The sequence below is a fragment of the Cheilinus undulatus genome, linkage group 12 (genome assembly GCF_018320785.1).
Source record: "Cheilinus undulatus linkage group 12, ASM1832078v1, whole genome shotgun sequence".
Taxonomy (NCBI): Eukaryota; Metazoa; Chordata; class Actinopteri; order Labriformes; family Labridae; genus Cheilinus; species Cheilinus undulatus.
Genome location: NC_054876.1, coordinates 43,290,230 through 43,302,602, shown reverse-complemented (window position 1 = coordinate 43,302,602; position 12,373 = coordinate 43,290,230). Strand labels below are relative to the sequence as shown.

The window sequence follows — 12,373 nt, the reverse complement described above, 5'->3', positions numbered from 1 at the left end:
AAAAGAGATAAAGAGAGAGTGACTGGAAAAAAATATGTCGTACACAGCCCAAGAGGGAGAGGCTTTACTGGAAATGCAAACAGAAAATGACACGTTAGAGGCAGCCGTGTTTAAATGAGCACACTTTGACAATGGGATGTTATGGTGTGGGACAAAATGTGCATTAAAACAGATCTGGAGACAGTTAGCAGCAGGAATCACAAAAGAGGAACACAGTGTACTGAAAGGAAAGACAACTGTGGCTCTTTGGAGAGAAACTTTGACTTCTGAGGACAGTTTGTCCTTCACTGACCCAGTCTGCAAAGATTTATAAAACAGAAAGTATTAATGACAGTATTAAAAATATCTAGCTCCTTAAATTTTACAGCTAAGTTCAATTTTTAATGAGAAGCATGTTTTATACTTGGTTTAAAAATATATACACGCCTCATTACTTTGTAAAATCCCAATTTCTTTGGAAAAGAAATTCAAAAACACCAGCTAAATGTGATGTTCATAATGAATTAAAAAATACATATTTAAAAAATCTATTGGTGCCATAACTCTGCAGAATTAAGAGTCTGAGCAGATTGGACTTTTCAAGGACATCTGGACTGCAAACTGGCATTTACTCTAGTGGAATTATTATGAAGATCTCATTATGGTGGTTTAAATGTTTGTAGGCACACGTCTATAATGATCTAATAACTGTTCAGAATGTTGTGGATAAAACTGACTGAGAACTATACAAGCAGGGGTATAGCACAGGGTTTATGCATGAATTGATTTAGGAACACTCTCGTCATACATTTTACCATTTTAGAACAAAATTAATATATAGTTTTTCTTGGTGGAGAAGGCTCTGCTCAAAGGATGCTCCCTGGGTTAGTCAAGCAGAATGCTTTGATTTTCAAGGGAGTGCATGGCTAGAAACCCCAACATGGATAGACACATTTATGACAATGCGTACTGAACACAATGAAATTTGTTAAAATCCATAGTTTAATGAATCTGAATATGAGAGTACAATAAGCTTTATGCTATTAAGGAGGAGGCTGGGGTGGAGGAGGTTAAGCTTTGCCAGCAGCAGCAGCAGCAGCATGGTGCATCAGCATTGATGCAAGCAGGGATTAGTGAGAAGTACCTCTTATTCAAATGGACTGCTGTGTTGAGAGAAAGAGATGTGATTGGCTGTGGGAGCTAGGGTGTGAATATTGGGATCAGCTGATCCTGGCTGGGCGTATGACTACCGTTTCTTGTATCAACTAATGATAAGCTTTATAAAATAAACTATATGCATACCCTTCTATAATGATGAGCTTTTTTTCAATCATGTTTTGTTCCATTTAGGGTCCAAACTCTTGTGTTGATGTGCATTCTTACAAATTTAGGTCGTGGTTTCTCACAAGGAGGCGGTGGTGGGTCCTGATGCCAAACCAGTTGAGAACAGCTGATCTAAATCCTCTCTGCAGCTTATTGATTGATGCACATCATATTTTTATTTGTGCATGACCTTCTGTTTTCTGTCTCTCTGGCTAGGACTCTTTCTCACCTCCATCAGTTGGTTTGGTAAGAATATCAGGATAAGCCAGTCGGAGAGTAGGCAGGTCATACTCTGCAGTTCTCTGGAAAATGTAGCAACATGAACAGAGCTGGCGGCTCTACTTTCTATCGGCTTGCATGCTATGGTTGTATGCAACCTCAAGCATAACTAGAGTTTTTCTTCAAGTGGAGAGTCGAAGTTAGCACATTTTGGTTAATTTTGATGCACAATGCTTTTTCTTTAAAGATTATTTCTTGGGTTTTATGCTTTTTTTTTTTTTTAGATAGGACAGCTGAAGGGAGACAGTAACCAGATGAGAGAGTGGGAGAAGACATATGCCAAATGTGACCAGTGCAGTAAGGACTGTAGCCTCTCTTCCCGCTGAGCAAAACTGGCACCCAAATCTGATGTAAGCCTAGGCTTCTGCACCAGGTAAAAGATAAAATGATGTTAAGCCACAGAATTCATGAGTATTGATAGCAGTTTTTGCAAGCTAAACTGTCATTGAAACCATATTTTGAACAACTACAGAACCGGTTTTCTTACGTACCCCTTGCTCCCATCTCCAGCTATAGTTGGCACCAGAAAATAGGCCTCAGTGCAGCTTTCAGTGGATCAGAAATGCGTGCCTAGTTAAAAAATGATGTCAAAAATCACACCTTTGTTCTGTTTTGTTCTTTTTATTGTCCAGACTGCATCTAAATCTGATTGAATGAAACATTTTCAGAAATCTGGGTCATGATTTTTCATGTTCAAAGTGGTGGTGGGTCCTGAGGCTTGGCCGGCTGAGAACCACTGTTTTAAAGTAAATCAGCCTCGGGCTGCAGCCCACAGTGTGGCAGTGGAAACTGACTATTTGGTTGAAATTCTGTGACTACCAAACTACTTGTGGCACTGAGTGGATGTGAAGACTTGTCACTAAAAGCACTAAGAGGACTGGCATTGATGCATCAGTCTTCCCATGATAAGGAGAACATTCTGCTTTTTTCTGCAGATCTCCACATGTGTCTGTATTTCTACATATCAAGTTTATTTCTGCACATCTAATGAAAATGACTAAAATTAGCTTGCAATTCAGAAAATGAGCATTGTTATTTCAAGATAATGGCACTTGAATATATCTCTTAATTGGGGTTGCAATAATTGTTCATTAATAATCAAAGAATGACTGCAATTTTTTAATCTCCATTCAGAGAAAAGCTTTCCTTTCTCAACTGAATCTTAAAAACAGAATCCAGTTTGGGGTGGTTTCATATGAGTGTTGCACATTACATTACACTCTGCTTCCTGTCAATCACATGACAGCCACATGATGAAATGCAAGACTCCAGCAGGAAATCCTCCCTGTAAGCATGTAGACACATGTTTGTCAGAAAAAAAAACTGCAAACAATGCAAAGCTAGGTCTCAAAAAAGAAATGAATTCTCAGCGCATGCGTTGCATAACAATTGTGGAACACCAGACAAAGACGGGAGTAAATAGGCTGCATCTTTAAATGACAGCGGTGTTTCTCTTAAAGGATGAAAGCTTCATGAAAGACAGACAGACTGTGTTCTTTGCTTGTAAAGCCCCGAGGTGAGTCCCAGTTTAAAGACAGAGACACTCTGATGTGATGCCATCCAATTTGGGGAAATATGTGAGGAGAATTAGTCGTCAGTCGATGTAATGCGACTCACAAGTGACTCTGGGCTTGTGAACACAGACATTCCTGGATTTATTTGTGTGTATGAGTTGCAAAACAGCGCCAAAGAAGGGGTTAGTTTACAGTGTGTGTTTGTGCTTGTGTATTTGCACGAGTTCAGTGGGTAAAAACAGCCACATGATGTTTTTGCTGCAAGTTCCCTTGGCATCCTGACCAGTCTCCCCCCCTCCTCTTCAACCCTCGGCCTTCTGCGTCCCCATGCAAGGGAGCATTTCCAATGGGAATGACGACAACTTCAGGAATGCCTCATCAGCCTCCGAACTATTCAACAGATCTGGATAACAGCCCGCTTTACATCCCACTTACAGCAAGCAAGCTCTTGGGTGACATATAGAGGTTTAAAATACACCAAGAGCGGGTCTTTAGAAGGCCAAAGAAGACAGGCGAAGCAAGAGAGACACAGAGGTTTGAGTCAGACCGCAGCTGATCAGACCGGCAGAGGGGACGCCACAATAGTTCCCATTGAGAGCGGCAAGAAACAGCCACAGCTTCAGAGGCCAAATATTGTCATCAGAGAACATTAGCCAAGGGCTGAAGCACTGCCAAGAGGCAGGCAGAGATCAAATCTGGCTTTGATGGCCAACAGTAACCCCATGCTTCCACCGCACGCCCTCTCTGATGTTCTGCTTCTTGGGTACTGTACACACAGACATTTCTGTATAAATAAATCCATGTTTGTTAAGCTTTCTGGCTCAAACAGATTTAACACAGGGGGCTGCCCGTCTGATGTAGGGCCCTTTGTTTTGTCTGTCTCTGTCCCTGTCCTGCTGAGAAATCTTATTCATATTCCCTGGACAAATAAGAATAAAAGGACATTTTTAAACATATCATTAAAATGTAAAACTTTGGTAGATGCCCATAAAGAATGCCATGTTCCCATTCTTCAGTGCATCACTGGATGAAAAACAATTCGGCTTTTTAAAGAGCTGGAGGACTTCATGAAATAAAGGAAGTGTAGAGGACTAAATAAAGGAAAATTCACAATGTAATTAAGGTCAAGGAAATTATTCAACCTCTGATTCTTATTCTGAAAATGCAAAAGCAGTCTTATGAACTGAGCACACATGCTGACATTGATTTCATACGTTACATTTAAAAAGTGCCATCAAATGGCTTCAAAGAGTTTATCCTCTAGGGATCATGAATGTGCTCACTACATAAGATCTGGATGTTGCTGCAGTTGGGACTACTGGGTGAGCATATTAAGAGGTAACCAAACCAAACAGTTATGATCTCCAAGACCATGAATAGCCATGTATTTTTTCTTTTTATGACCTGGTTAGCAGCAAGGATCTGTTGTTTCAAAGTGGTTTGGAAAACTTCAGTGTAACATGGAGCACATTCATTCGTAAAGAAAGAACTGAAAACTGTTTTTAGTTTGGACTTTCTCCCTTGTTTGACTAGACATATACCAAAAAAATTAACTTTTTGGAATTGCAAAATCCATCAAATAATCAGAAATGGATACATATAGACAAAAGTATTGCTCCACCTGTTAATTACTGAATTCAGGTATTCAATCAGACTTGCTGCCACAGGTGTAGAAATCAAGCACCTAGCCATGCAGTCTCTGATAAGGAAAGCCTAAGGAAGGGAGAGAAGCAGCAAAAAAGCAGAGAAAGCATCAGTGACAATAGAATGACACTAATTAGGTCAGAAGCATTATGAAGGAGGAGCTGGGATGAAGGAGGGTTGCAAGAGCAGCTTGCAGAGAGCATAGCCAAGCAAGATCAGTTTAAATAAGGTAGACTGAGAGTGATTAGCCACTAGTGTGCTTCAGCTGATGAGGGCTTGCATGAGATGGGCTGATCAAAATCATGGCCCACCTGAGCTAATGCTATATGCTCAATTTCTTACACATGCCAAAAGTAGAACGATATGAAGAGTATTAAAGTAATTATTTGAAAGAATTGCATTAGGACAGCCATTTCTTCCCTAAAATTGTCGTAAAATTGCTTAAGGATATAGACATACTGGGTCCATTCAGCCTGTACTGTACTAAAGCCCCCCTGTGGAGTCCCAGCTGGTGCGTACTTGCATTATTCCAAGCCCAAATGGGCCTTAGCACAGTTACCTCTTGTACCTATGTCATCAAGTCGTGATGCAACCTATGACCACAATGGCAGTCATGCGGTTTCCCAAAGACCTCTGAGTTCTTTTGGGTTTGATCCAGCTGATCTGAACATTTTGCATAAACTAACCACTGCATTAGATCTTTCAGATCAAACCCTTTGCTGTCACTGCTGAAAATGACTTTAGAGAGTAACTGTTGAATTAATTATATGTGATGTCCACTTCATTCAGTCATGCCAAAGCCAAAGAAGTGTCTAAGGTATGCAGTATTTTCCTGACAATCTAATATTGTGATCTATTTGTTTCAGCATGTTTTCTATCTGATTTTCCTTCTGACATTGATTTTATTTGTGTAAAGAACAGAGAGCTGCCTTTGTGCAACAAATGTACAGAAAAATAAACTTTCTTTACTTTGCTATCCTTCTCATACCAGTTCTGACAGTAAGGCGACTTTTTAATATATACCATGTGATCAAAATACAGGGAACAGAGCACATAAATGATGGTTCATAACTACAGTCTCTATCTTAAGGGTTTTATTGTGCAGCCAGATGAGAGTGGGTTTTACAGTTGGATTTTTCAGTTAGAAAATGATGCATGAATAGACTTCAATGAGAGGTTTTTTAAAAGACTCTACACATCTCTCAGCAGGTGAGGACATCTTCATAGAGAAAGCCTGCAACAATCTTGCATCGCTTCCTGCAGGGAATCACTATAAAACTAAAAGTAAATGTCATACTTTCAGAAGTGAGGCCAAAGTCAAGCGCTCCAATCCAGATCTGGCACTGGTCTTTGATTTACAGTAGCTTCAAGTACAGCAGAGACTGAAACATATGGAGCTGTGAAACTGCCTTGTCATATTTCACTAGAGCCCATTTTTTAAGACTCTGATCCCTCTTAAGGGCTGAACACATGGATGATTACTATACACAGCCGCCGCCGCCGCCGCTGCTGTTCCAGTTGTCTGGCAGGAAAACGCGTCTGGCCTTGGTTGCCACCCCCCCCCTTCCTCAGCCCGTCCATTCGTTCCAGACAGGAATGCCTATATTTAGAGTGCTCCTTTCCGCTGTTATGGCTGCTGGATCATTAGCCTCGTTTAACCCTTCTTTACCTCCAGCGAAGCTGATTGGCCGAGGGCATGCCCCACAGGAGAAAACCCCTCAAACCCTGACTATACCACCCCCATCTTCCTCTCTCAGATGTCTAGGAGGGGTAAGTGGTGGTAAAGAAAGAGTGGATCCAGCGTATGGGAGCTGCTACAGGGAGCCGGAGGGGTCAGGGCTTCAGATGAAGGACAAAACACAAGATGATGATAATGATGATGTCCTGCTATTTTTGGGGATCGGTTTCGGGTTTAGATGTGCGTTGGCAGGACTCGTTTGTCTCCTGTCATTGTGTTTGACAGGCTAGGGCAGAGGAAATGCAGATCAGTTAGTGGGCAACTTCTCTGACCCTTAGACTGGTGCCTCTGCTCGGCAAAGTTTCAGCTTTGAGACATTAAAAACGTCTTTTTAACTTATCAAGGACATGCATATGCATGCTTTCCAGAAGATTTGACTTTTCTAGGTTCAGTTTTTGCTACGAGTGCCTTGATTACCAACAAACAGCCGAATGGAGGTTTAACTTCTTCAATCAACAATGCCAGAGGATGTCACTGAATTTGGAGATCCTGCAGCAATCCCCTCGCTCTATCCTGAGAGCAAAACTTCCACTTGTGTTTGTTATGTTGTTAAATGGTACACATTCTGTTGGAGTCAATTTTGCATCTCAAAGGAAGACTGAACTGTAGTATGTGATGCATCTGTATCAGAACTGTTCAGATTTTAACACAGAGGGCCACACAGAGAAAAATAGAGGCCTGACAGGCCAATTCAATATACCTCACCCTAAGTGTAGTAAAGTTAGAAAAATCGTCCGGGGGGTCTACGATATGCTGGCAATTAAAGACAAAATCAGAACTTTCTAGGGATGCCTGGCAATACATATGTACCTTTGATAGTGTAAAGAATGCCTAGTACAGCATTACTCAATCCTGTTCAACCAAAGAGACAAATTGATGAAAAATACCTTTGAAAGAGCCCCAATCTAAGTGGTGAAAAGTGGCAAAAATGGGTTAAAGTGGCAATAAAATAAATTAAAGGGGGCAAAATGGTCAAAAAGCGACAAAAAAAAAAGGTGAAAAGGGGCTAACTAGGCATATAATGCCAAAAACTGGGTGAAAAGTGACAAAAATGTGGAGAAAAAGTGGCAAAAGGGCAGAAAAGTGGCAAAATTTGGGTGAGAAGTGACACAATAAAGAGTTATAGGTGGCAAAAATGGTCAAAAAGTGGCCAAAACGTGACAAAAAAATGAGTGAAAAGTGACTAAAATGGGCAACAGGCAGCAAAGAGTGGCAAAAAATGGGAAAAAGTGGCAAAAGGCAGCTTATAAAGGTGAAAAGTGGCAAAAAAAGTAAAAAACAGGATAAAAAAGGCAAAAACTGGGGAAAAAGAGGCAAAACCTGGATAATGGTTGCAAAAAGTGGCAAAAAGAAGTGACAAAGGTGGACTTAAAGCAGTCAAAATGGATTAAAAGTGGCAAAAAACTGCAAATAAGGGCAATGAAAATATACCGACAAAAAATAAAGGTTGACAATTCAAGGAAACTGTATAAGTGTGGGGAACAAACTGATTAATGTGACTTGTAATGGGTGACTTGTGAGGTCAAAGTTTCCCTTTTTTAAGGTTTTCTGGAGGAATAATATTTCAAATTAAGATATAAAAGAGCCACACATCATCACAAAAGAGCCACATCTGACTAAAGAGCCAAACGTTGAGTGTCACTGGCCTAGTGTGTCCTGTGCAAGGAGGCTGAGTCAAGCACAGCTGAGAGAAAAGCAGGAAAGTAGACAGTCTGGTGGATGATTTCATTAAGGGCTTTATCAAAAATGTTCAGGGCTCATGGTGGGCGTCTTTAAATGTGTATTTTCCAACATTTAAGGCCAAGATATAATTCATACTGCTGATATGTATGGCTGATATATTGGCTTTGAGTCTCAGCAGATATTTTCTTACCTGCTAACACCAATATTTAACTTTTGAAGACAAAATTTGCAGGAACCAATATTGTGCGGATAATATCGTCCATCCTTACAACTTTCTACTAGTGGCTGAGAAGGTAAATAGCCAATCACTGTTAAGGATTTTGGATTGGTTGATCATATTTCAAAGGGGGTGCTAGTTGGCCCTAGCTATCACTAGATCCAGAAAATGCTACGTGTACACAGAAAGGCCCCGTCTGGCTGGGATTCGAACAAGGAGCCATTTGTCTATGAGGCACCCACTGCACCATGGTGCAGCCATATAAAAAGCATGATGCTAATTTTACAAATTATGTTTCTATATAGAGCAAAACTTTGGATAAAGCAGTTTGAGTCAAAACTACAGTTACCTGCCAACCAGGGCAGAAACTTAAAAATGCATGTTGACCAAATATGGTTGCAAAGAACATCTTATATTAAGGTGGCAAAAACTACTGCTTTAAATAGTCTGTGAAGAATGTTGTTTATGCAACATTTTGGCAGTTAGTTTACAAGACACTAGTCTACAGTACTGGTAGTTAAAAGGTCAGTGTATACAGTGACACATCTGTCAAACTGAAATCAAAGAAAGAAAATTGCTTATCTATTTAAAATAGGCTATTTCATCAAGTTTTCCCCGACTGTTAGATGGTTTCCAGCTGCTCCATGTTCATTTACTTGTCTGTAGTATGACCATGCTCGTGTCAGCATCACTACTTTCTATCTGCAGACGTTGGCATGAACACAAAAGCATAAATTCGGTACTGAATCCTGAGGCACAAACCTTCTCCCAAATCCCATCATCTTCACAGCAAACAGTTGGAAATTTAAAGCAATCCTTACCCCCCAAATTAAAGAGTTCATCAGCGGCAATGAAACTGTTCTGGGCCATCACACATCTGCTAAAGGGGGATTTACTTCTTCCTATTTACATCTTGGCACCTACGTCGTCCTCGTCTTGCCTTCTCCATAGCCGAGCTCTGATAAACAACACTGACCTGCCAAGTTTCCCCCGTTTGTTGATTACTGTTGGGTCTGTCTTGATTTAGGACAAGTGGGACTAATCCAAGATGATGTGATCCATCTATCTGTCAATCCATGGCTCCAGTTAGCCAGAGAGAGCTAAATGAGCCTCCATGCACTAACACAACACACATAAACACCACGCGGTTCGAGTAAACACCAACAGGGAGTTTGAATCAAGTGGGAGCTGATGATTCAATGGGATCTCAATGTTTTCAAGCTGAAGCTTGATCTGATTACAGTAAATAGAAGTTTCAGCAGGACATGTGCTTTCTTTGACTTATTAACCACTTTATTAAACAACATGTTCAGCCAAAATATGCAGATTGTTTCAAAAGCATGATTCCAAATATCAAGAATGAAAACTAGATGAACCTTTGGTGCAAATCAAACTGGTTCAAACATGCAGATGTAGCAGAGAAACCCTCTTGATAGTGTTTATGTAATCCTGATGATATCTTCGTGTATGTGAGTTTGTTTGTGAGTCTTACCAGTGTGGATCTGCCGGTGGGCCTCCAGGGATTCCTCCGTCTGGAACTGAGCACCACACTGATCACAGACGATGGCCTTCTCACCAGCTGGACAAAAACAAGAGACAGGAGAGTTCAAACTTAGTACACAGTGAATTTGTACTTATTTGACTTGCCAGGGACAATGTAAGTGAACATATTTCAAAGTAAAAGAAGAGGCTGTTGTAACACATAGAGTCTAAAGTGTGTGTGTGTGTGCGTGTGTGGGGGTGTGTGTGTGTGTGTGTGGGGGGGGGGGGGTCCATAAAGTTAAAGATGCAGTCTGCAACAAGAGGAAGGCCTGAAAAACATCACATCTGCTCCACACTAAGGGGGGAAACCATTAACCCCGGTGCCAAAGAGCTACAGGCTGCCCTTCTGCACTAGAAACAAACTCTAAACCAGATGTTTTTTATATTTTAGTTTTACATTTAAACAAACCAAAGTATAGAGCTGATGCTTCTGAATCTACTACACATTACTTCTCTTTTACATTGACACTGGAGGTTAAAACCTGCATGTTTGGAGCACTGCAGACTGGGGAAATTATTCTTTTTCCCCACAGGACGTCCCACCCTGAAGTATGATGCAATGCTGAACATAGAAGACAAAATACATCCATTAACTTGGTAAACTGACTTGATCTTACATAAGTCTGACTACCCAAAGCACTTTTAAACCACATATCACATTCAACCATTCACAGACTGATGGAATGGGTGAATGTACAGTATACATCAGTATGAGGCTGTTACAGGAGCAGGGGATGGGTCCAAAATCTCCAAAATGTGAGACCATAGACTCTTCCACTGATCCACAGCCGCCCCTGGCACTTAAACTAGTCCTATCAGTATCAATAGAATCTCAGGCCTAGGTGTCAAGAGTATCAAACTAAAATAATTATTTTGCAAGGAACAGTCAAAAGTGGAAATTCAAACTGTTACACAACCTGCAGAGTGAAATTAGATAACTATGTTGGTGTGAATACAGCTGTTAATGGGAATTTGAGTCAGCTTTTACAACATCTCTGAGTGTATCTTCAGCACAGATCCCCAGATATTCAAAAGACTGTATTAAAGTACAGAAAGCACCAGTAAGTTCAATTTCCCAATACTTTTTTTGGTCATCATTTAATAAAAAAAAATTAAATAAATCATTGACTCTTTATGGCTGTTTGTTTAACTGTTTTTGTCCTATTTTTGTGCAAATTAAGTAAATACCAGGAAGACCTTTTTTTTAGTTTTTAGTTTTTCAAACTGTAAAAATTCCTGTCTGAATGTTGTATTTTTGAATGTTTGTTACTGGTGTATACAGGTGTCCATGTATGACCTGTATGGCTGTTTTGTTTTCATTTATCTACTGCCATAACTATTACATGTTTTACCTTGTCCATTTCATTTTCCTCTGTTTGTATCTTTATTTCTGGTGTATTTTTTGGTCCTTTGCACTATAACCACTTTGTTTACTCAGTAATGCTCCATTTCATATCCCACCATTTAAATATTTATACATTTATTTCTTCTTGTAATCTTGGTCTTCTTTACGCTGTTGTCATTCTTGTATTTTAATTCTTATTCTAATAGTACAGCTCGGTTCACAAACAGATTTCACTTCCAGTATTGGATGACCTCTGAGACTGACTTTTTTTAATCTGGTCACAGTTTATATTTTGTACATAGACATATATACTGTATATATTTTAAATCTTATTTATTCTTGCGAATATATTTTAAATATCTTTTATATTCTTGATTGTGATTTTTTTTTTTTACAGACATTCTCTAGTGTATATTATTCTGCCTTCTGACGTTTCTGCTCTTTGCTTTAGTAATGCTGCTGCTCTAAGTGCCTTGAATTGCCCCCTAGAGACAAATAAAGTTTTCTGAATTGAATTGTTGTTATGTTTCTTGTAGTTTGGGTCTGCATCAGGCAGCAGGAATGGTCTGAGCCAATAAGATAATTTCATGCATGCTATGACTAAAAAGAGTGTTACTTTTAAATATCCATGGGGCTGGACTCGTGAGCAACATGCATGTGGAACATTACTCCTTGTTCTAAGAGTAGCACTTTATAATAGACACTTGACTCCATGCATGTTTTTCAGAAAAGTTCACAACTGTCCTAATCATCTTGTCTTAATGCATGTTTAATTGTTAGTATTGTGCTGTTGTTTCCATGACTGGCTGAGGGACAAGATGTAAATGATGAGTTTTGCCAACACTGGCATGTTGACATATCGTTGCTGTCAGGATATAACCTTCTATCATCAAAATCAACACTTTCAGGGAAGGGGGGAAGGTGCCATATTTCTTTGACCTGAAAAAGCAGTTTAAAACATTTCTTGTGTCATTTTTTTTTTAAATTATTTGCAAAAACTCTTACTTTCCTTGTTATTTTGTATTTTTGTCTTATTGAAAGAGATATAAAATTATTATCCAACAGTTCATATTGAATTTGCAATGTGTTAAATAATTACAATTACATAT

General features: G+C 39.6%; 1 protein-coding gene across 3 annotated transcripts in view; it reads right to left on the bottom strand.

The window, feature by feature from the left end:
* zbtb16a (zinc finger and BTB domain containing 16a) overlaps positions 1–12,373 on the bottom strand; it is a 309,589-nt gene that overhangs the window by 103,461 nt on the left and 193,755 nt on the right. For all 3 annotated transcript variants that reach the window (XM_041801573.1, XM_041801571.1, XM_041801572.1), the window contains exon 4: positions 9,870–9,956. In XM_041801573.1, coding sequence (XP_041657507.1) covers positions 9,870–9,956 — 87 coding nt within the window. The remainder of the gene's footprint in view (positions 1–9,869; positions 9,957–12,373) is intronic.